The 26,323-nt window shown below is 38.5% G+C and overlaps 1 protein-coding gene across 1 annotated transcript in view; it reads left to right on the top strand.

The window, feature by feature from the left end:
• Nucleotides 1-26,323, top strand: part of LOC124140501 (titin-like) — a 461,816-nt gene that overhangs the window by 60,944 nt on the left and 374,549 nt on the right. The window contains exons 19-33 of the mRNA XM_048381766.1: nt 10,322-10,444; nt 14,812-15,003; nt 15,224-15,332; nt 15,970-16,214; nt 17,675-17,794; nt 18,044-18,235; nt 18,445-18,642; nt 18,998-19,111; nt 19,305-19,427; nt 19,736-19,927; nt 20,504-20,674; nt 20,948-21,127; nt 22,908-23,036; nt 25,171-25,359; nt 25,833-26,009. Coding sequence (XP_048237723.1) covers nt 10,322-10,444; nt 14,812-15,003; nt 15,224-15,332; nt 15,970-16,214; nt 17,675-17,794; nt 18,044-18,235; nt 18,445-18,642; nt 18,998-19,111; nt 19,305-19,427; nt 19,736-19,927; nt 20,504-20,674; nt 20,948-21,127; nt 22,908-23,036; nt 25,171-25,359; nt 25,833-26,009 — 2,454 coding nt within the window. The remainder of the gene's footprint in view (nt 1-10,321; nt 10,445-14,811; nt 15,004-15,223; nt 15,333-15,969; nt 16,215-17,674; nt 17,795-18,043; nt 18,236-18,444; nt 18,643-18,997; nt 19,112-19,304; nt 19,428-19,735; nt 19,928-20,503; nt 20,675-20,947; nt 21,128-22,907; nt 23,037-25,170; nt 25,360-25,832; nt 26,010-26,323) is intronic.

Raw genomic sequence — 26,323 nt, 5'->3', positions numbered from 1 at the left:
GGGTGGTCCTTCAATGTTTTAGGAGTATGTACATACAAATCAGAACTGAAAGTTACACAAGCATTAAGAGTATCCTGAACTTAATTAGTTGGGTTCCTCTTTGCTACATTTCTTCAATAACAAGGTACAATGTTCACTTGGTCATATTCCGACCAAATGGATATACAGAGCGCTTCATGATCCAGCCTAGGAAGCCTTGGCCGAGGGAATTGTCGACTTCTCAACCTTCATGGGTACCCGGAAGAACCAGTATCACAAACTTTTGTTGTATTCTTATCAATGTAACCAAAATGTGGATCTGGTGATCATTAGTTGCAATCATATTGCCCTTGATGGACATGAGATCACCCAAAATGTGGATCAGTAACCCTAAATGTGGATCAGATGGCTCTTACTGTGAATCAGATGGCCTTACACATGGATTTGATGGTCCTAGACACATATCAGATGACCCTAGAGAGGTAGCCAGCGGCCCTAGACATGGATCTGATTGCCCTAGATATGGATCTGATGGCCTTAGACATGGATCTGATGGCCTTAGACATAGATCTGATTACCTCTGACATGGATCTGATGGCCTTAAACATGGATCTGATGGCCTTAAACATGGATCTGATGGCTTTAAACATGGCTCTGATGGTGCTAGACATGAATCTGATGGCCTTAGACATGGATCTGATGGCCTTAGACATGGATCTGATTACCTCTGACATGGATCTGATGGCCTTAAACATGGATCTGATGGCCTTAAACATGGATCTGATGGTGCCTGGCATGGATCTGAAGGCCTTAAACATGGATCTGATGGCCTTAAATATGGATCTGATGGTGCTAGACGTGGATCTGATGGCCATAAACATGGATCTGATGGTGCTAGACATGGATCTGATGGTGCTAGTCATGGATATGATGGCCTTAAACATGGATCTGATGGTGCTAGACATGGATCTGATGGCCTTAAACATGGATCTGATGGTGCTAGACATGTTTCTAAAGCCTTAAACATGGATCTGATGGTGCTTGACATGGATCTGATGGTGCTAGACATGGATCTAATGGCCTTAAACATGGATCTGCTGGCCCTAGAAATGGATCTGATAGTGCTAGACGTGGATCTGATGGTGCTAGACGTAGATAAGATAGCCATTGACATGGATCAAATGGCCTTTGATATGGATCGGAAGATCATAAATGTGGAAAAATTTGGATCATATACTTTCAATGCGAGTCATATATGCCAGTAAACTATAATGTTGTGAAAAAAACCAGTTTGAACATAGACAGCACCATCATGTTTTGAAGGATACAATGTATTATCAGTTTATTGATAAGAAAAACATGGAAAACATTGAACTTAACTCATTCTGCTTCACTCAATATCTCCGCTAACACCAAAGTGTTCACATTTAGTTTTGACATGGTAGAATGAAGATAGACCTAGTGTGGTAAAGTGCTCAGTTAAAAATTACTACAACAGGTACCTCATCTTATCCACTGTGACACCAGCGCGAAATTTCAAAACACAGGTTTATTTCCTAATTAAGACATGAAAATTGGGAGAGTTAATGACAAATTTTCACAACTGAAAAATATGATCAAAGTCCCTGAAAGTAAAACATTGGATGATATGATACTGCAGCATAGGACTGCCTTGCAGCTCTGTTGTCAAGTGGACAGAGAATCTGAAAAGCATTCTGAATATCCAATAGAATATTTCGCTAAATAATGGGACATAATTTGACAGCTGAAGTTTTATCTCGATCATATTTTGAAATTCATCATTTGCTGCATACATGGGGGCACAGGTGGCCAAGTCGTCTAAGGTGCCACGATTAGCTGTGCAGAGTTGCGTCCCTTGGGCACGCCAGAAACCTATGATTGTAGGTTCGAATCCCGGTTCACCCCGATTATGTTTCTAGGTTTGTCAGCTTCAAACCCGTGCTCGATGGTTTCACCAAAGTGGTAAATGTCTGAGACATGCATCACCTTGGGCTTTCCTCCTACATTAAGCTGACACACTATGATGTAACTGGAATACTGTTAAAAGCGGCGTTAAACCCATCTCACTCACTGCTGCATACATAATCTTCCTCGGCCCAAAGAGCGTTTTGGTGGACTGGCTGCTGTATATGCTCTGGTTTGTTTTACATAAGTTTTGTCCAGGTTATATCCACACAGAGAAAGAGTGAAAAGAAACGACCTCTCCTTTTATGTTAATGTCTTCGGCGGGGATAAACATGAACCCTAACATTTACAGAATGTTGTGGCATTTTGCAGCAGCAGCAGCAACAACACAAGTTGTCCTCATGTGCTGTATCAGAGATTTGCAACAAATGAATGCCCAATACTCCCATTTTAGACTAAGGCTGAATCTCTGGAAACATTATTTTGAAACAAACAACTCCATTTAATTTGAAAAGGAGACCCAGGCAGATGGGAGACCTGAACATGTGGTAAATCTAGACTTGCTTCATTAGGGATATAGCATTACAGAAAGAGCTGGGAGGATGGGAAAATAATATGGTTCAGGAACTGTGGGACAGACTTCTCCCATTATTACAGGGAAACTGCCCTTTGGAAGCCACAAAACCACACCCTTCAGATCTAGATATTGTAAAGAATATTTTGAAAATTATTGATGAAAACCATATACAAGCATTGAAGGAACTGAACTTTTGAGGCAATTGCATCAAACATGTTGATATGGTTCGTATGCTTTGGCTAAATAAAATATGTAAATACGCATTTGAATTTGTTAAATATCAAGACAATATATTTCTTATGTTTTGGAAACAGAGATTTCAGCAAATATACTGAGTTGGATGTATTGATGAAAACCTTTTCTCTTAGTTTGAACATCATTGGTTATTGAGTGTATTATATCTCAATTCCGATAAATACCCTAAATAATCATTGCCATCATAGTTTATAGTCTGAGGGGCGGTCGGGTAGCCTAGTGGTTAAAGCGTTTGCTCTTCACGCCGAAGATCTGGGTTTGATTCCTGACTGAGTACAAGTGTAAAGCCCATTTCTGGTGTACCCCGCCATGATATTGGTGGAATATTGCTAAAAGCGGCATAAAAACAAACTCACTCAGTCAAAAAAGTCTGACTGACAGGATGCTACATTACATTGCAACTCCATGAACAAGATAAGCTCTGTGTAAAACTGGTATGGAGATGGTGATGTCCCTTCTGAAATGAAGCTATCTTGGAGAATGGGTCCAGGACATTTATCACAATAACATTGAGATATATGATAGTTGGACTTAATGGCACAATGTCAGTAAATTCCATCTGGAGAATAACCACTCTTGATTTGCCACTGAGGCAGATTCCATTGTGCGTAAAAAATAAAATAGCAATGAAAATTATGTGGACAGATCACTGAAAATCAGTGTTGACACCAGGTGTTCACAAAAAGGGTATGCATGCCCTGCCCTGCCCTGCCCTGCCCTGCCCTGCCCTGCCCTGCCCTGCCCTGCCCTGCCCTGCCCTGCCCTACCCTGCCCTGCCCTACCCTTAGCACCTGCCACACACACAATTTACATAAAAAAGTTGCCTGGCGCTAAACTGCAGTTCTCTTGTAATGAAAATGTAATAAAATATTTCTTTCTTTATTTTACCTATTTATGATTCGGAGTGGGCAGATCTGTAATCCAAGTTATAATAAAGATTGTCCTAGTATTGACTTTGATGGAGAAACAAAACAAAAGTAAAACAAATGTTCATATGAGAAAAACATGACAAAACCTTCAAAATATATTCAAATAAATTATCCTCAATTTTCTTTTCCCATTGTTATATCCTTAGTCCAGGTGATATTGTATCCTACCGGTATGCGATATTGGATCCTATGTGATATTGATTCCTGTGTGACATTAGATCCTATGTGATATTGGATCCTCTGTGATATTGGATCCTCTGTGATATTGGATCCTCTGTGATATTGGATCCTCTGTGATATTGGATCCTATGTGATGTTGGATCCAATGCTACATATGCCTTCCTGTACAAAAATGTTACAGCAAGTGCTATAAAAATGTGGTTTAGAGGTAGTTGAAATCTTGAGATGGAACTCAGGCTTAATTTAGATTATAGTGTTTATTTCACTCCAAGATGTTTATATTTCTGTGTAGTATCTTTCCTTGTAATAAAAGAAACAATAATTAACCCAGTTTCCGGAGGCAGATGAACATTTCAAGATAAACCAAATTGAAACTTCCTCCAAGTTCCTGTGTCTATTTCAAGAGAGGTGATTAACTAACAGATCAGTTACCTGCACACAGCAGAGACACATTATCAGCAGAACATGGAAACAGAACGTTGCTGGTTACACTCTGATACCTTATCTTATTACCAAAGTCAGTTTTCAAAACTGCTGTTTTTTCAGTTTTGTCCTCTTAATGCCTTGTCATCCTTATAAATCATCTTTTTGATGTTATTGATATAAGCATGAGGCCAGTTTCTTCAGCATCACACCCAGGCTTGGTGATGCTTTCAGAAGAAACCTGATATCTTCTTGTGCTGCATCCATTGAGCCAAGATAGACCTGCCAGCCACCGCCTCTATCTCCCATCTTGTATTTACTGCTGCTATTCCTGACACACCTGGTACCACTGCTGGGAGCAGGCCCAACTTGTGGGTGCATCTGGTAACCATGGCAACACTCATCACTTGTCAGATATGCCTTTTTCTGAGAAGACCAGAAGTTTCTTGGAAGCTGATAGTTTGGCGTTGGTGGAATTGAAACAGGAGCAGTCAGGACTTGGTTGTACTGAATGATTCATGAATGTTCAGGCAGCGGTCATGGCTCTGCTCTGCGATATACTTCCTATCTTCATCATAGTGGCAATATTTGTCCATTGAAGTCATTATGATCCTGATTATAAGTTTTGAACAGATGTGTCAAGTAAATATATTACGTCAACGCCAGAGAATAACCAGGTTCGATAATTCACTAAAACAGATTCCATAGGGCGTAAAAACCAAAACAGGGGTGAAAATTATATAAATGGATCACTGAAAAACCGCAGTGGAGACACCAGGTTTTGTGAAAAGGGTAAACATGTCCTGCCCTACAGATGGCATCCACCACTCACATAATTTGTAGAAAAAAAGTTAGTGTTTGTTGCCTGAATCGCAATGTTAAAAAATGTGATGTGTTAAGTTTCACAATGAACAATTTATACTGAGGGAAACGAATAATGATGTATAATTTTTGCTGCCGTGTTCAATGATAATGTTTCATATCAGCTGTGTTTCCTATCTGGTGTGTTTCATATCAGCTGTGTTTCATATCAGCTGTGTTTCATATCTGGTATGTTTCATATCAGCTGTGTTTCCTATCTGGTGTTTCATATCAGCTGTGTTTCATATCTGGTGTGCTTACCACATTACCAATCATTCTATGGATATTTTCCATAGTATGTGTAAATACAAAAATTGCTGACATGTTATGTCCCAATTTTCGAAAGTTTCAGATAATATAGATATTATCATGTTTAAACAGTAACCTGCTACATGGATAGTGAAGATATGATAAAAGACAGTGAAACATGACCTGGCAGAAAATAGATGCAAATTTGTTCCCTTTAATCCCAACCTGCACGACCCATCAAAATAGATACCAGGATTTAAGAAGCCCCAAAAATTATTTCAAACTGGACATTCCCTCAAATAACCATGCCAGCTGCACTAGGATATTATGCTCATAGAAGAACTACTTAGATGTATCAGTATGCATTTACCCAACTAATTTTGGTGATATTGTTCGTAAAAGTGATGTACCAAGTACTTGATGGAAAGCTCTCAGTGATTATTTCCCTTTCTCTGTCGCGTTCTTAGTTGTGAGTAAACAAATGGACATTTGAAACTGGATTTTGCAATCTCTTTGGAAAGTTTTTGGAAAGACATTTTTCCACAATACAGGGCATGCATTCAGTGAAGACAACTGCCTTGAATTAAGTGACAAAATCTGGGCAAATCGCTCTAAAATTGGTGCTTTAAATGCTGTTGACTCGCACACTATGAAAGTGAGTGAGTGAGTGAGTTTGGTTTTACGCTGCAATATTTACATTTAGTACTAGCGACTTAATGTTTTTATTGCAGGTATATCATCTTATGTTTACAGTTTTACTTATTTCTATTTCCTGTTGCGTCATTGCACGCGCGTGTCCTCGGAAGTTATGTAACCATCTCGTGGTGACGTCATCACTGCTTTTTCAATTTAGTAAATCACTCCACATGATAAATGGAGACAATACATGATCCTGTTATGTGTCAGTATGTGGTATGTAATCATTGTTAAACAGAAAGGGCAGAAAGTGGCTGTGGTTACCCCATCATCTGTTCATGGTTCATGGAGTGAGTAAGTGAGTGAGTGAATTGGGTTTAATGCTGCTTTTAACAGTAGTCCAGTTATATCACTGTGTGTCAGCTTAATGTGGGAGGAAAGCCTGAAGTGATGCTTCAGACGTTTACCACTTCAGTGAAACCCACGAGCACAGGTATGGTGCTGACAAACCTAGAAACATAATCGGGGCGAACCCGGATTCGAACCTACAATCATAGGTTTCTGGCGTGCCCAAGGGTTGCAACTCTGCACAGCGTATCGCGTCACCTTAGACGACTGGGCCATCCGTGCCCCTTCAGGGGTATGGAGCAACAGATTAGAAAAGTGTGTAGGATACAGGTCAGCGGGCAATGTGTACAGTGGGATTTACAGCATGTTCTACATATCCAATTGACTACAATCATAAAATATCTTATAAATCTGTATACCAATCTCATCCTTAATCATGTACCTCCAAAATTTGTATAAGGATTCAATATTAAAAACATAAACTGGAGGGGATTTCGTTGGGGTCGACTATACCGGTTCATCTTTTCATTCTTGAGTTCATTTTCTTTAAATGAACGATATGTACTTAGATGGTTAGGGGTTGGTCTGGTAATTGTAAAAATGTAAATTGCAATTTGGCACCCCCAGTTGTAATGTATAGTCAAAATGATACAAAATGGTTAACAGACGAAGGGATGCAGTCACATTTGGCAGAATGGTGTTCAGAATCACTTGCTCCATGCTGTTGCCGTCTTGCTTGCTGGCCAGCTAGATAGGAGCTCTGGGGTTGTGATGGGTGTGTCCCTCTTACACAGCATCATAAACACAGTATAGGGTTCCAGTACACCCATGTTTACATGTGGAACAGGGTTTGCAGAATGTAGCCTGACACACAATCTTGTCTGATTCATTTGTGTTGCATTGCTGCTGACTGAATGATATGTTTATTAATAGAAAGCATAATGAATCACTTTATTTACTTATTGTTGGGAAGCTTTATTTGGTTTGGACACTTATAGTACAATACACAAGAAATACATTGCTATACTTGGATAGAGTATAGATTTGAAAATTATTATTTTTTGGGTACTATTTTGATCTTTCATGTATTGTTGTTAAGAATGCAGATTTAACACAATTATTGGACAAAAACTTTTTCAAATATTGTAGAATCTTACACTTAGTAACATTAACCTGATGATGATCCTCATCCTCATCATTATCCCCCTCTTCCTCCTCCTCCTCCTCCTCCTCCTCCTCCTCCTCATTTCTACACAAACATATGTTTGATGCAGATTATATTCTTCTTGGTCACATCACATGATTATCTCATCCCATTACACTGATGGGTGAAAAAAAGAACATTTCAATTCATAATTTACAAATGAAACAAATTAATGTTTCCTGAAGAGGGGCTTGTTTTATCAGTGGCCTGACATTATTACATGGTTGAACATCTACAAGGGCATCTGAGGTGATGGCGTTAATGGCATTACCACATGGCCAGGTGGTGATGAGCCAGCAGACCAGATGGTGGCTGGCTTTAATGCCTTCTTCAAGTAATTGAATTAAGTCTAGGAAAAGCAGCATGCATTCTACTAATAGATCCCATGAGTTTGTATATGTATTTAATTAGGAAGAATTTTGTTCCAATATCCTATCAAGTTTTATGAAACCTATTGTATCTAAGGGATAAAGAAGAAAAAGACCTAGGAGGGAATCATGGAGGGACTCCTGAATTGGTCTTCACATGCTTGCCGTAAGAGGTGACTAATGGGATCGGGTGGTCCGACTCGCTGACTTGGTTGATGCATGTCTGATGTCATCCACTGGATTGTCTGGTCTAGACTCAATTATTTACAGAACGCCATCATATAGCTGTAATTTTGCTGAATGCGGCGTTGAACAACAAAGAAACAAACAGTCATTTTGGGACCTTTCACATACTATCTTTTCTTTTCATAGTTTGGATTGTTAGAACAGTTTTGGAATTGCAACTTAGGGAATAACTTGGAATATTTTGATAAAAGTGTCCACAGTGTTGTTGATATGATCAAAGTAACATTTACAACTCAAAAGATTGTTAAAGAACAACCTGTTCTCTTATATTACTAAAGTTAATGACAGATTAACTATTGTCTCCTTTAACTTCTTTTGAGTAGTATATTTTAGTTAAATTCATCATCATTTGTTACTGAATAATTTTATCTAAAGATAAGTAATAGAAGTGTTTAGGTAAGTAAAAATGACATTAAAATGAGTTATATTTCTAATTTCCTTATGGTTCAAAGACACCAAAGACACCAGACAATCTATAGCTGACCATGTAACAAGATATTCTGATATTAGTTATCTATCAGCTTTGATCCCTTGTCTATCAGTTGAGAACAGAAATATTCTGACTGCCTCCAGATCCTGCTTCCTGTGTAGATCTATCCCAGAATTCCTGGGGAGCATTCCCATTTGAACGATGGTGACAGCTGTATATCTTCTATCTGGTGCTACTGGCATCAATCCAGGTGTTTCTCGTTGGCTGGCAGCCAGCGGGCACCTATAAGCATGCGCTAGTCACATGCTGAAACAATTTACCTTTCCTATAAACTTCTAGTGCCAAATATTTGCTGTATTATTCTTAAAGAACTGAGGTTCACCTCCGAATAAATTGGTACTGAAGTTCACTTTAGACTTAAATTATACTGAAGTTCACCTTAGACTTAAGTGGTACTGAAGTTTACCTTAGACTTAAATGATACTGAAGTTCACCTCATACTTAAGTGGTACTGAAGTTCACCTCAGACTTAAATGATACTGAAGTTCACCTTAGACTTATATGGTACGGAAGTTCACCTTAAACTTAAGTGGTACTGGAGTTCACTTTAGACTTAAATTATACTGAAGTTCACCTTAGACTTAAGTGGTACTGAAGTTCACCTTAGACAGTGGAACTGAAGTTTTCCCTTAGACTTAAGTGGTACTGAAGTTCACCTTAGACTTAAATGGTACTGTAGTTTACCTCTGAAGACTTAAATGGTACTGAAGTTCACCTTAGTCTTAAATGATACTGAAGTTCACCTCAGAAGACTTAAATGGTACTGAAGTTTACCTCATACTTAAATGATACTGAAGTTTACCTAAGAAGACTTAAATGGTACTGACGTTTACCTTAGACTTAAATGGTATTGAAGAAAGAAATTGAACTGAAGTTCACCTCAGAATGAAATAAAACTGAAATTCACCGTATTCATATCATATTATTTTCAAGAGGGGTGTGTGTGTGTGTGTGTGTGTGTGTGTGTGTGTGTGTGTGTGTGTGTGTGTGTGTGTGTGTGTGTGTGTGTGTGTGTGTGTGTGTGTGTGTGTGTTTTTGTGTGTGTGTGTGTGAGGGGGTGGTTTGAATCTTACATTTTATTTCACCTGTTTTGGAGTTCAGACATAATCAGTGATCCAAGCACCAAAAGTTCATGGTGGCCAACAGTTTAGGTTTTAGCAAAGAGAGAGTCCTGTCTGTAGCATTCTGGAAGAAATCATCTCAACAAGTCATTGGTAATTAGTTATGGCCCTTTTAGTCCCTATACTTTTATTATATGTTACCAGTTCTATCTTATCCATGAAGATCCTGGTTAGAATAGGTTTTCAGCAACCCATGCTTGCTATAAGAGGTGACTAATGTATCCCAATTGTGTAGATCCATACTCATGATATCAATCACTGGACTGTCTGGTCCAGACTTGATTATTTACGGACTGCTTTCATATAGTGTGACTATTGCTGAGTGCAGCGTTAAACAACAAACAAACAAACAAACCAATTGTATCTGTCTGATAGATGTAACTTCTGGATTAACAGTTGATACTCAAGCTTTTCTTTCAGAATTCAATGAACATCATAGATCATGTTGGATTTTCGAAGGGTATAGCTTAGAAATCTGCAGAGTATTTTCTTTAAAAAAGAATTAAATTTGATGTGTTTGTGTTTGCAGAGTGGAGAATGGATTCGAGTACGTGTCCACCAAATGGAACCCGACCTCTTGGAGGTCGGCGCGACCTTGGAAGAAGCTCTCCAGCTACGCAGGGAACATGACGAACTCCTCTCAAAACTTCAGGTAAGTGAGCCAATGTTATGTAAGCTGCAGTGCAGGAAGTGCAGCATGGGAAACCTATTCTGAACTGTAGGGTGATTAACACATTACCCATATCTTGAATATCTTTAAAATATTCAAATATGTTCAGCATGTCCAATAATCCAGACCAGATTTTTCACAAGTTGGTGATGTGTGGTGGTAATTTTGATATAATCATAAACGTTTCATGTTAGTAGTTAAATGTTGAACTGGGTTATCATACTAAAAATGTTTAAGTGGGAATGAATGAATTCAATCATGCTGTTTCATAAATAAGTTGTGGTTTGTTTATGGCTGCTTGGTACAGTCATCCAGTATTGCAGTGAGGAAAACTGACTTGATACAGGTCAGAGACATGTACTGCAGTAAAACTCACATCTCAAGTAGGAGCATGATAGGATTAAATCTTGATTATTTGATAAGAACTAACATTTCATTAGTAGTACCCATGTGATACAATCAACACATATATCTTGTTGAAACATACCCATGAAGATCCGGGGTAGAATAGGTCTTCAGCAACCCATGCTTGCCGTAAAAGGCGACTATGCTTGTTGTAAGAGGCGACTAACGGGATCGGGTGGTCAGGTTTGGTTTGATGCATGTCATCATATCCCAATTGCGTGGATCGATGCTCATGATGTCAATCACTGGATTGTCTGGTCCAGACTCGATTATTTACAGACCGCCATCATATAGGTGGAATATTGGTGATTGCGGCGTTAAACAACAAACAAACAAACCTTGTTAAAACAACCTGATTTTATGGGTACCTATGCAGGATGACAAATGGATGATACACATTTTCTCCATCACCCTAGGGTTCTCCCCCTGCTCAGTCATGATCCTTAAAAGGTGGCAGACATTTTTACCCCCTGATAGACCTGCTCAGGAATCTGACCTTCAATACCCTCCACAGCCTCAACAGAATTACAGTGGAAGGAATATATAGTATCATGCTAAATGCTTGATGAAATCTATTTTCTAGCTGTCACAATTGAAGGCTAGTTGTTCACATTTCATTGGCACAGTATATCCAGTCTTTTGCATTTTTTGAGTCATATCTGTGTTACATCTGAGGTAAAACATAATGAGGAAAATCAGTGATGAAGTCTTGAAATGTACCATGTAAATAGCAAAGTTCTTAAAATCCAAGCTAAAAGTGCTCTAAAATCTGATTTAAGAATGAATTACACTTAATCTGTTTAAATACCAGTTTGTACATATGTTTTTGTTTCTAAAAAAAATAGTAAATTTTCCAAAGACAAATAAAACGAAAAATCTCCTTATCTGACACTCAAACAAACAGACAGACGAGTCAGACATTATGTTTCCACACTTCTGGCTATATCATTAAATCATAACCCTAAAACATGCAACACCATCCTCTGCAGCACCTTCTCCATGACATAACAGCACCATCCACACATCCCCTTGAAGACTGAGTCACCTCCAGGTATTGGTGCGGAAGCTGCATTGTGGGGGTAGAATTGATTGTGATGTAACATGCAGGCAGAGCTATACATCTGTCAGACTCCACAGGGGGCTGCTGTCAGACACTGGTTTAATTGGTAACATGGATGCCGGAATGCACCTCTTGTTACCTGCAATTGCATGCCTTCTATGACCATATGGGTCCCTTGAGCATAACATCTTATTTTGTTCAAAAGTGGGATATTTTAAGGTTATTTTCCTAAAATTCCGAGTATTTTGATATTGAATATAGTGCAATATTGTAAAACTACACAAGGCATATCCTTCTTTATTGGTCCTGATTTCAGTAAAATACAAGTTACTACAAAGCCATAACATTAGATAGAACTATATCAACGTGAATTGGGATTTTAGTTTATTCCAATTCGGGATGTTTTAATCACCATTTCATGCAGATCTGGTTCTGGATATTCCATAAGGCCTCTGAGCAGGTCTAGATCAATTTAATGATGAGGTACTTATACTTCATAATAATTTATTCATTTTGGAATAACCATTGATACCTGGGCATGATATTCATGTTTGTACAAGCTGGATATGGCAGGATGCGTAGACACTACCACAAATTGTACCCACATACCCTATTGAAGAAAACCAAGGTTTTGTAATGGTTATCAGATGCATTTGACACAAGACTGTATGTTGAATGTCAGTGCCTATGAATTATCAAACTAAAGCAAAAATCAATTTTTCTCAATTTGCCTACCAAGTATATATATATGCAGATATATAAATGATAATGATAACTGGTAATGGGTAATAGTGCTTATGTTAATTCATAATTTGTTTTATGCTTATGAAATGTTGCACTAACAATCTCACTGCGTAGATTGTTGCTGTGAGTATTTGACATTGAACTTCAAAAGTAAACTGTTTTTTCATGCTAGAAACAAAAGGAAGCCATTACCCAACAGGAACAACCAAAACAGATTTGCTCAAGGTCACAGGGCTTTCCTGTACATGTGTAGAATACAAGGCCGATGGTGCCAGGATTGTGATGTACTTTTGGCACGTTGATACAGTAACGAAGAAGCCAAGTTTTCTATGGGTTTAGAGGGGGAGTGTGTAGAAGGAGAGCATCGGGTATAGCGGGGAGTGGTGGGTATAGCGGGGAGTGTTAGAATGGGGATCATGCAGAACTCCATGACCAAAATAACTTCCTTAGCCGCAGTGAAGTCAGCTTCTGCCGGCTGCAGCGTAGTCTTGGATGATAACACACCTCCAAAAGAGGGGGCTGATAAATACATTCCTGGCACCTTAACATATATACTCTCTGGAGTAGCTATTTCGCAGTGGATTTACTTGCCAAGAAATGGAAATAGGTTCAATAAAATGTCTGCATTTATTTTTATCTTTATATTTTGGTATCTTTTGAAGAATTTGATATGTATACTAGGACATTAAGATTATTCAATTGTATTGATATGACGGGTAAGATCATTTCAGGGCATTTAATTTTTGGAAAATTATCCAAGATTACTTTAAATGTCAACATGGGTAAATATCAACAAGTTTTCTTAAACTGATTTCAGGTGATCCAATAAATGTGTGCATGCATGTATAATTTGGTTACTGAAACCCAGGGTTTCTTATCAATGTTCAGCAAAGATGTTCTTACTTAAATATTAGGTTTATCAAGTTGTTTATTGGACCTGAAATGTTAATCTGCCAGTATTACATACACAAACATCCTACACAGCTCCCATTACCCCTGCAGTCAAAATAACTTATTACGTCCGCCTCATTACCCCAGCAAACCCATGTTATGTACTCAGCGCCAGCAGATCGTGTGCTGGTCGGGGCTGAAAAGTGATAGAGATGCTTGCAGTACCTGACACATTACAAGTATTCACCTCTAGTTCAGTGGAATATTTGACATTTCAAGCTTTTATCAGGCATATATTCATCCCCTTAATCTTGAGTGACAACGGTATAAGGATCTATACTGAAACATTGCCATTACAGTTGAATAAAGAAGTTGTTATCCATAAATTGTGTCTACTTTGTCATCCATCAACTTCTGAGAAATGCCTTTTGAATAATTCTGCAGCAAGTGTAAAAAGAATTTCCCAAATTGGAATTTCAATGTCAATTTATGCTACTGTTAGAATTAAGATGTCCCAGTTCATGAACAAATGTTATAACTTTGTGGAGGTAATTTGTACAATTTCTTGAAAAGAAACACATTATTGATTTACCATGATGAAGATTCTGTCCCTGCTTGCCTTCTTGTGGAAGTTGAGAGCTCAAAATAGCTAAATATTTCTTCAATAATGTATCATGTTTAACTTAAGAAAATTAGTTATAGAAATATTAGAAATAAGGGGCTCTTATTAGAATATTATTTTGGTGACAAAAAACAGTTCAAAGATCGTTAATTTCGTGGTTTATGCTGACAGCCTGAAATTATTATATAAGACAGATATATTTTTCCAGAATTTAATTGCCCATAATTAAGGGTGCATATAACACACGAGTGCGTATTATCCAAGAATAAATAATACATGTGTACATTGATCAATCGGAAGGGGTGCTAATTGGGATTGTTCACTTGTGAATATATTAGCAAATATCGCCGTTGGCACTTATTAAAACGGGACGCTTCATATGTCGAATACGGTAATTGTGTATGACCTGCATTCTTTTGAGTTTTGCACCTCCATGAAGCTGATACACCATTATAAAACTGTAATACTGTTAAAAGTGGCTTTTACCCAACTCACTCACTCTCTAATCATTGATTTATTCTGGTCAAATGCTTTGAAACATATATCTCAGTGTTCTTAGGTTATAATAGCATGTAAAGATGTCATAATTAGCATATTTTCATATCAGTGTGATTTGTTTAATTTCAGTCCAAAGAAGGAGAAGTTAAGGAGATGCTGTCGAGAGCAGACTCGTACGCAGACGAGAATCGATCACAAGCAGACGTATACGTTGCAATGGCCGACACGCTTAATGAAGCCTGGCGAGACCTCAACGACAAACTGAAACTACGCGGTCAGCTGCTGGACCAAAGCATTGCATTCCACCAGGGCGCACAAGATGTGAGTACCCAATGACATGGATTGTTGCACACAATATCGATCACTGATTGTCTGGTCCAGACTCGATTATCTACAGGCCACTATCATATAACTGGAATATTGCCCAGTGTGATGTTAAACAAAAAAACAACTCATGTTGTCTCTTAATATTTGCTATTCTGTTTGTTTTACTTATTAATTATTGTAGCAGTGATAGTGATAATTAATTCAATTCTTGCAGCTTTCATCCAAAATGGAACAAGCACAAAACAACTTCAGCAATGTTCCTCTTGCCAAGGATGTGGAAACCGCTCGCAGCCTCCTCCAGCAGCACCAAGAGATCAAATCAAGTAGGTCGCCACCTTTACACACACCTCATCACAGAATGTTAGATAAACATGATAAATGCACCAGACTAGATTAGATACACTCAGTACAAGGGCAGGGCCGCAAGCCATGAAATATATGTATGATATCACAGATATACTTGAAGCAAGATGGAACCCTGTGCCAAAGAAAGCTAAATCTAAATCTATATGAGAGGGGTTCCCATCTTTAAGATGTCCTTATCTTTTTTTAAATATTAAATCAATAGCGTGTAAGGCCAGCTAGATAAGATAAGTAAAGCCTACTCTATAATTTCAATATTAAAACAAAACTTGTGGGTAGAATGCTGTTTATAACAATATGTTTTGCCTATATCATTCTGTTTAACATACAAAGTAGGATGCATTTTAGGAAATTGTTCAGAGATCAACACTAAAATTATTTTGTATTTTTTGCATCCCACAACTTAGGAAAATGAGGAGGAAAATCGGAAATACAAGAAATTTAATTGATGGGCCTGAGTTAAAAATGACAAAATATAACCTGTTTTTGACTTTATTATGAGGTCTGGGAAGGGATCTTACCCCTTTGATGTAAAGGATTTTGATCTGTTCCAGTTTGAAACATAATCCATTGTTCATGGTTTGTCTGTATTTTCAGGTATATTGGAGAAATCTAAATACACACTTGACATTGGTCAGTCCTTGCTTGATCGCATCAAAGAAATGGGTATGCATGCAGACCTACAAAACAGGCACGCCACCACCGCAGCCTGTTATGGAATTGAACATTTACTGGAACTTTTACATGATCGACGTCGACACCTAGAAGAACTTATGACACAACGAAAAATAAGACTGGAACAATGCTTGCAATTGTGCCAGTTGGACCAAGAAGTGAACAAGGTGGGTATTATTTGGTTTAGAAATATTGTGATCACAACAATGATCCGCAATGATTAGGTTCTGAATATTGTGTGAAGGAAGACAAGGGGCTAGGGGGTTCCAGTTGTCTGAGGCATCTGAATTCACTGTGCAGTGTTGTGTCTTTGGCAGGAATGGAAATAAGCATTAGTCCAGTAGTTTGTGCTAAAGGACTCTAGTAGAATTTCAAACATTTTGGGTGTATTGCTGTACATACATCCCAGATACTGAATGGCCCTAGGTTTTTGTAGAGTGATCATTTTCTTCTTACATGAAGCTTTGTCTTGAGTACAGTCTCATTAAAATCTGATCTTAGTTTTCACTACCGCTAAACAAAGATCTGAGTACATCCCATTACTGGTCACGTCAGAAGGATCTTTCGTGGACTTTGACCGACCAATGAAATGACGGACAAGAAATCGACATCAGCCAATCAGAAGGCAGCTTCCTCGAGCTTTACGACACAAGTTTCAAACTGGCAACTACACTTCGAAACATATTTTGACGTATTCTCGATTAAAAATTTTAAAACTGATAAAAGTACATTCTGGAATGGCTTATAGATGGCCAAGATTGTATGAATATAATCATAAAACCTGTAACTGTCGTTCGGAATACCCTCTGTTAATATTTCCGAGGATGCATGATTAGAAAATACATACCGTCCGTCACTTTCATGATCGGGTAAGCGACGCTCTGATTGGTTGGGTGAAAGGTCGTTCTGACGTGACCCGTAATGGGATGTCCACAGATCTTTGTTTAGCGGTAGCAAGAACTAAGATCTGATTTAAATGAGATTGTCATGAGTAGTAACCTTCAGTCCACAGTGTCTTAGACATTGGCTGGGGGAGCTCACTGGTGAAAGCATTGTCTTGTCCTACTGACGACCCTATGCCCCACTTTGTATTTTGTGGTACATAAGTACAAAGGATTTGACCTGTGTCTAGAGAGACAAGGTTTCACTGAAAACTGCTAAGAGTCTAACAGGCTTTCTCACAGTTCTTTGTCTGATGTGGTGGTTTTACTTTCATTGTTGTGTTTCATTTGTCACAAATTATACAGTTGTGAAGATAACAACATTAATTGCACTTTGTTATAGAAAGTACAATGCAACATGTGTATAGTACTCAAAAGAAGTTAAAGAACACTCGATTCTTTCATATTGCTATAGTTATGTCATGACAGATTAACTGCAGCAATATGAAAGCATCGGGTCATGCCATGACACCTTTACTATGGTAATGTGAAAGCATCGGGTCATGCCATGACACCTTTACTATGGTAATGTGAAAGCATCGGGTGTTCTTTAACTTCTGTTGAGTAGTATATGTGTGAAATGTTGAAGGCCTTACGGCCACCACTTGTGTAAAACACTGATTGTCATTAATCCAATGGTGTGAGATGTGGTCACGTGTGTCACTAACATACTTCAATGTACACAGATTCTTGAGTGGTTCCGCACTATTGGAGCAGACAGCATAAACAACTCGGATCTCGGAGAGTCTTACACCTCCGCCAAGTATTTACAAGACCAACAAAACAGATTTGAGATCCAAGCGAGGGTACATACATACTGTTCTTATGTCTGATAAACACTGGTCAAATTGTGGTATAAAAACTTCAATAAAACTATCCTATATATATTTCATTTGCTAAAAGAACATATAAATGTACGCATAGATCATAATGAGTTTTTACATAGATTTATTTGAGAACATTGACGATATTTCACTTTTAAATTAGCCTTTGTTTATTAAGTAATGACCTTGACCCTTTTGCATTTGACCTTCTGACCTTGGCTTGATTAACAGGATATGCAGGACACGATGCTGCGATTGATCCGGAACGTAGACCAACTCCTTCTCCGAGCCAGTCTCGATGCGGAGGGAGTGCGTCAGCGATTGCAGATCGTGGATGCCGAGTGCGAAGACTTCATGGTCAAACTGGACAATAGAAGAAAGAACATCTCAAGCTCTGTATCTTTCTTCAACCAAGCAGAAACGGTAGGTGTTACACCACATCTGGTGTTGCAGTGTAATATCTCAGGAAGCAAATTTAAATCACTCAAAACATGATACAGATCTTATCCTGAATCTTGGCATACTTGCCTGGAAATCCATAGAAGGTATAGATTTGTTTGGACATATTTTCTATTCACAACTTCATTTGTTGTTAGAACCTACCAATAAACACAATATCTGGCTTGTTGCAGGCTCTAACACAACTGGGACAGATTGAAGTCCAACTTAACAACATGGACTTGCCACGGAACAGCGCAGAGCTCGCCGAGCATCATGCTCACCTTTCTAACTCCATTGTGGAAATTTCCACGTCAGCCTTTATGGAAGGTCGTCTTCTACTCGAGAGGGTCAGTAGGAGCGACGCCGGGGCTGATGGCGTCAGAAAGAAGGTAGGTCAAGGTCATTAGGTCATTACTGCTGAAGGTCAAGGTCACGGTGGCATTACCGCTGAACTCATTGACATTGGCAGGGACATGTCCATTAAAATGTTCTTGGCAAGGAAATTGACATAATTAATTTATCAACCTGAATATGTTTGTCGAAACAGCCAGTCATAATATTTGTGATTTTTAGAAGTTCTGTTAATGTTGTATGGAGACCTGTAACCCAGTTTGCGTATCTATTCCTTGTCTAAAATTTCTTATCGAGACACTTGTGGTACTAAGGCCTTGGTCCAACCGAATATATTCTAACCCATGCTCAAAAATATTTTCTTGGTTGTACAAATCTGCTGTTGTTTTGCAGATGGATGAACTCGAAGCTCGCTGCGCCCAACTTGAGTCGCTGTGCAAGGCGAGACGGGCCGAGGCGTGGGAGCGTAGTCAGGCTTATCTCATCTTCCAAGAGAAATTCAACAGTGTACGTACAACAAGAAGCATTGGACATTTCGTAACTGGCAGAAAAAAATATTAATGCTAATTTCCAGCTTCAGATGGCAGCTTTTATGTTGTTTGTTGAAGAAGAATTTGTAACATGATGAAAGGTAGGTTTTGATTAATAATGGATACTTGATATTGTGTCAGATAATTATGAATGTTTTCTTTTCCAACAGCTCTTCACGTGGATGACACAGATTTGCCAGAGTACGCTCAGTCGCCACGGCAACATGGGAAACACCCTTGCCAGCGCCAAGGACTTTCTTGAAATACACGAGCAATTGGATGAAGACATTAGAGTATGTAGTAATCTGTAAACATTATTCATTAAAATGTATTGTGTGTATGGCACTTGGCCTATGTTAATCACTGGATTGTCTGGTCCAGACTCGGATTATTTACAGACTGGAATTTAGTGGAATATTGCTCAGTGTAGCATAAAGCAACAATCAAACCATTGATCTGAGTCTCATATAATTGATGTTCAGGTAGATTTTTTCACAAACATTATATCTATTATTATGAATGTTTCAGACTGATATGACTTTAGGTGGCAGGATCCCTGACTGTGGATGAGAATTTATATTTCATGGATGTTGTTTTCCAGGAAAAAAGTGCGGAAATTGACTCCTTATCCGAGGCTGTAGTGAACCTGGTCAGGTCAGGGGACCAGGAAGCACAGTCGGCCGCGGAGAAGGTGGACAACATGCGCAAACAGCTGAATCGGTTGCACCGCGTCACCGAGACCCGCATTCAACTTGCTCTCTACTATGTCTCATTCCTCAGGCTTGCAAATCAAGTAAGTTCAACTGAGAAAAGTCACCTGTGTCACCTAGGTCAACCCCGTGGTGACCTGGGTTGGAGTTGGCTCCTAGCTCCCCATTGCTGGTTGTAAGGCTTCTGGATTGGATAGCAGGGCGGTGGGGTAGCCTTGTGGTTAAAGTGTTCACTTGTCATGCCTAAGGTCTGGTCGATTACCCTCATGGGTACAATGTTTGAAGCCCATTTCTGGTGTCCCCAGCCATGATATGGCTAGAATTTGGCTGACTGTGGCATAAGGCAACATTTACTCATTATGTTTGGTACTAAATTGTTCACTGTATCTGGTGATGTACCCAAACAGGAAATTGCTTCAATATTGACAATAGCCGTTTAAAACCATATTGCCTTTGAAGAATAGATTTGAAAAGGTCTTGAATGTCACAACAATTCTAATTTTTTTTTTAAATATTAAATATTATTAACATTCTGTCTATGTTCTGAGAAACCTCTAATTTAAAGTCCACCAGAATAACCTTGAACAGGCTTGAATTGTCTGTTGTTATGACTGAACGTTTTGTCCTTAGCTGTAAGCCTATGGTTTGTGTGCTTTCAGATGGTCACCAATATGAGTGGCCTTGAACACATCATCCATTCAGAAACCGAAGATCTGCAGGAACTAACAGATGCTGCAGTTCTTCACACACAGGAGATGTGGAACAACATGTCACGTAACTTTTCGGAATTCGATGAGAAGGGCAGAATATTTTTGAAGAATTCCTCCACAGTAAGTGCTAGACGACATTGATTGCTTTATAGCCAGTTTTAGGAATGTTCCCAGTTGTGATGATGATAAGGATGATGATGATGATGGTGATGATTGATGACGACAACGATTGGTGATAATGGTGTTAGTGATGATGATGATGATGATGATCAATGTGATGATGATGACGGTGATGATTGATGATGACGACGACAACGATTGGTGATGATGGTGATAGTGATGATGATGATTATTGATGATGATGATAATGATGATGATGATTTGTGTGCCCAGATCACTGATGACTCCACTTTGGAGATCCGCAGCACCATCAACACTGTGGAGAAGCTGCTACTGGACTTCCGTGAGCGAATGTCGTCACTGACACAGCACTGGGAGTCGTGGCAGATGCGTGTGTCCTCCAGCAAACAGTTCAAGTCTCAGTGGCACCAGTATATCCAAGAAGCCAGACGGGTATGGTGGCCATCTTGAATTTCCTACATCAGATATGATAAAACTGTGTTGCAAAACTGAAAAACAAATTGAAGGATATTTTTGTGAAATTTCAACGCTTTTTGTTTTCCCTTTCAGTGTTTTAACGGTGTGTTGATTTTAAGACATACTGTACATTCATCTGGAAACCAGAGCTTTTTATTTTCAAAACACACATTTTGAATTATCATATTCCTGTAAAAATATTATCTCTCATGTACGATTGATTATTTTTCTATAACAACGTGTGTAAATTCATCTTTGGTGGAGTTATCACCTTCTATTCATTATACTATTTAATGCAACAATTTGAAATATTCCCCTATTGACCATTGGTAAATGTGATACCTATCTGCCCCAATGCACCACTGCCTGTGACAGACTATGTTTAATTAAGCTGTGAAGGGGAATAGTTAGGGGTTCCCGCTCGCCTGCTGATTACAGGAAAAGGTTGTTCTCACAACACCTATAGGATATGGATTTTATGTGTCATATCAGTACAATACGATAAGCTGCAAATGTGATATTGGTATAAAATGGAAAATATCTACGTGACATCAGTACAAGGTAATTGGTTGCAAATGTGATCTCTGTACAAGACAGTAGTTTGCAATACGATGTTCCAACTTTTTTAATCCATTTTCAGTTTGGAAGTCCAAATGTAATTTCAGCACTAATCTGTTTCTGTATTTATGTGCAGTCAGTATATGTCTGTAGTTACATACATCCTATCAGTTCAAGACAGTAAGTATATACCCCAGTATGTAAATAAGTAAAAGACATTAGGAATATATCATGTATATGATAAGCTTTATGTATAAGACATATATTACCTATTATATAAAATAATTAACACCTAAATCAAGTCTACTTTTCTCATTAAGTTTTAGTGAGGTTGAATGAGTTGAGTCCATTTTGTATTAGCCGGTGACTTTTGTTACAGGTGATATCAATAATATTATTCCTATGACTTCCATGTATATATACAAGCATCGTTTATGGTTATTTATTGGAATGATTACAAACAATAATCGCAGACAAAGAGGCATGGTTGTCAGCCAGGGTTCTGTATGGTGTTCTCTTGTAATGGCAGTTTTTGCACTACTTAATGTTGTGTTTTCCAGACAATAGAGTGGGTCATGAGTATTGAGAACGACTTTTTCCCAGTAATCGCAGGCGATCTTGGGAACTCCTTGGAATCGGCTAAAGACTACCAGGCTCGCTACGACGAGTTCTTGCCCAATTACAAGGTATATGATCATGTCACACCATGCTGTCATGGGGAGATGAGATGCGAAGCTGTGGATCCACCGACTAAATAACCCATGAAATGTTTTGAAGCTTTTGATATCATATCTTTAAATGGCAATCTCAAAGCTTTAACATCAACGAAGACAGTTGGCTTTAGGAATTCAATGTCTTTATTCTATCTATGTGATGTTTAGGTACATTTAATTGTACCTTTATCAAGTTAGCCACTGTAGTATTGTACAGGTACTAGTACCTCTATCAAGCAAGTCGCATACTTGATAAAGGTACTAGACTCTGTACTGAAACATTGCTTAGAAAGAATATAGAAGTTGAAAACCTGGCAGAAAATTTCGGAATTGAATATACGAAAAAGTTTAATTATCATGAAAATATTATAAGAAATGGACATGGTTATCCATACTCACAAGTCTGAGATCCACACGAAAGCATCCCATCTCCTCTAAGCCTTGTAATATAGAGTAAATATTGGAGTGTCTTGTGTTCTCTGTAGACCATTGACTGGGTGATGAAGGTAGAGAGGGAGTTTTTCCTCCCCTACATCGCAGGACAGCTCGGAAACTCGCTCGAACGAGCAGAACAGCTTCAGCGTAAAGTGGAGGAGTTTGTTCCAGTAGCCAAGGTATTGACTGTTGTCAGTGTGAGCTTATATACAGCTAAACTCTAGATGTTGTTGCGTGGACTCCTCGTCATGGGCTGACTGAGGAGCAGGATTAACAGTGTTCTGTAGATAGTACTATGCTGTTGTAACTACTGAAATAGCGCTGCGCTTTTTGCTGTTTGCGTTTCAGGCACTTCTCCTCTTTACTTCTTGTCCAATCTGCCATCTTTTTTTTAATAAATATTTTGTTTATTTTAAATTTATTTGGAGCAACTTCTTTGAGAGGCATTTAGAAGTTGGAGTACTAAGTAAGGATAAGAGTTTATGGATGAACAACTTCTTTATTACAATTAAGAGCGACATTTCGGTGTAGGTTCTAACACCGTTATCAAGCAAGAACCTACACCGAAACGTCGCTCTTAATTGTAATAAAGAAGTTGTTCATCCATAAGTTCTTATCCTTACTTATTTGGAGCAGTTTCATGCCTTGCTTAAAATGATAGGCAAATGTGTCTCAATATATAGTGAACATTGGCTTCAAAATAGTTTCAATGATTTGAATTTTTTTTTTAGATTAAGGCACACCGATTTTACCCTGCATCTGTTTTTGAAAATTACCGCCTTGATAAGTCATTGGGTTATTTCTGAATAATAATGCAACTTGTCTGTCCTTGAAACATGGAAAGATGGAAATATTATCACAACTGAAGCTGTTTTTTCATTCATGGACACTTGTTACATTTTCACACATGATATCATTCCAAATGCCCACAGAAAAGCATTGTCACATATGTCCTGAAGAAAATTTTGTCATATCTTGATCCATAAGTCTTTGTCTCATTACACCGAAGACCCGGGTTCAAATCCCGACATGGATACAATGTGTGAAGCCCATTTCTGGTGTCCCCCGCCGTGATATTGCTGGAATATTGCTAAAATTGGCGTAAAACCATACTCACTCACTCACTCTTTGTCACATTTCCCAATATATCTTTGTCATACTTTTATTTATTGTCTCTTTGTCCAATTTTATCTATGTTTTTCTTACACATTTATTAATGAAATCATTGTCACACTTTTCCCCATGTAATCATTGTCACACTTTTTCCCATGTAATCAGTTCCACAATTTTCCCCATGTAATCATTGTCACACTTTTTCCCACGTAATCAGTTTCACACTTTTTCTGATGCAATTGTTGTCACACTTTAATCCATGAAAACGTCACTTCTTGACCCATGAAAACTCGAACTCTCTACGGTATCGAACTCTAAGCACAGATTGCAGGATGTTTAATTTTGTTTTCCAACTATACTACTCAACACCTTGACTAAACATGGCTATTTTGGTCCTTAACAAACGTTGAGTTGTATATTTGTATACAGGCCAGACATCACCATAGACAATCAGTCTCCATCGCTTTGCAGCTTTTTGCCTCCATGACATAACTGCAGAGCAGTGTAGCACTAGATGTTATATTTTGATATGTATTCAGTTCTTCATCGTTCTTTGTTTGCTTGCAAATGGAGTTGTACCAATTGTTGAGTACACTTGCATTGTTACTTGCTGCGGCTGAGCAAGGGCGCTTTTGTTCTTGCTACAGTTGGACTCAAAATATTCTCTGACCACTGCAAGATGTGACTTACTGTTAATTACTGTTTCTCTATCTCTATATTGTGAGATGGGCGTGTTCCACAGAGCGGTCTTATTGCTATGAATGTCACAGATTATACATAGACTTCTGATAGCCATAGCTGTAGGATCACTCTGTGGGATGTGACCTGTTGTAAGTTACATAGAATAGTCAGTTTGAAAGGTTTTGTTGTTCATCTTAACTAATTCATAACTTACTATCATGACCAGTCTATTGTTACTTTCATTAATTTATTCTAGATGTTACAGTTTTATACAGCACTGACATTTCAGACAAATATTTTTTTTAAATATGTGTCATATTTAAATTGGCTATATTTCATCAGTTTGTTTTGTTCCTGTTAAAAAACTAAGTGATTTTTTTTCTTCATTTGCTCAACACATTAGTAAAAGATACAGTTCTACATCATTGCTGAAACGGTGTAAAACATTTCACTCTCTCATCAAATTTAGTTTTCAATATTCGTTTCACCCTGTTACCAATGAGCTACCTATGGTTGCAGAAGGCCAAGGAGGAGATCGAGAACCACTTGAAGACTGCCGAGCTGTTGTCACTGAAGGGAGACACCAAAGGAGAGAAGGACAAGATCATCAGTGAACTGGTCAAGGTCCACCAACGATTCCAGGCACGCATCAACGAGTACCAGATCCTGCTCAAGATGACCATCACATTCTTCAAGAACCTTCATCAGGTCAGAGCATAAACTTGGTCCTTGAGTAGAACTTGCTCCTCTTGCTGGAACTGTTGATGCTGGGGGTATCTCAGAGGAACAACCAGTTCCTGATATTTATTTACAGAAGATTCATGTTGAAATTTGTGTCATCAGTGTTGGAAATGACACTTTGTGTCTCTGAAATTTGATAATTTGTTTCACCATTCGAAAAGTGTAATTAGTTTCTGTGATTATGGAGTGTTGCACCAAGCACAGGTATGACTCTCCATTTCTTGATGATACTAGTTTCCTGGCCTCATGCCTCTTAAATGTGGTCAATCATCATTATGCATAATGGGTCACTTGATCAGTATCCAAATGTATTTGAGGCCTGTGTCTACACCAGTGCCCTCCTAGAAATGATGTATTTGATATGATTATCTTTAGAAAGATCACCATGAAAGACTAACCAAGTATTCTCAGCGATGATCCTAATGTTGATGTGTTGATAGTTGGATGAGGTGATCTCGAGGACAGAGCACACGTACTCCCAGTTGGAGCTGCCATCGGACCTGACGACAGCTGAGTCAATGCTGGAGGACCATAAACGCAAGAAGAATGAAGTGTCACAACTCATCCACTTCTCTGCCGACGAGGGCGAGAAAATCGTCAGAAGAGTAAGACAGCAGGTTAGTGTTGTGTGGGAATTTATTTTTTGAATTTTGATTTGAATTTGTGTACCAGTCATGTTAACAGTGAGTAGTTAAGACGTTTAGTGAGTCATTGGAATGGTTAGTGAGGTAACAGAACGGTTAGTGAAGTAAAGGAATGGTTAGTGAAGTAACAGAATGGTAAGCTAGGTAACGGAATGGTTAGTGAAGTAATGGAATTGTTAGTGAAGTAACTGAATGGTTTGTGAAGCAACGGAATGGTAAGAAGGGAATGGATAGTGAGGGAATGGAATGAATATTTAGTGAACATATTGCTTTGTGAAGTAATGGTT

Source organism: Haliotis rufescens, unplaced genomic scaffold (assembly GCF_023055435.1).
Source record: "Haliotis rufescens isolate VD_foot unplaced genomic scaffold, xgHalRufe1.0.p SCAF_4, whole genome shotgun sequence".
Classification (NCBI taxonomy): domain Eukaryota; kingdom Metazoa; phylum Mollusca; class Gastropoda; order Lepetellida; family Haliotidae; genus Haliotis; species Haliotis rufescens.
The sequence above is the reverse complement of the archived record's forward strand: the minus strand, read 5'-3'. Positions and strand labels throughout refer to the sequence as shown.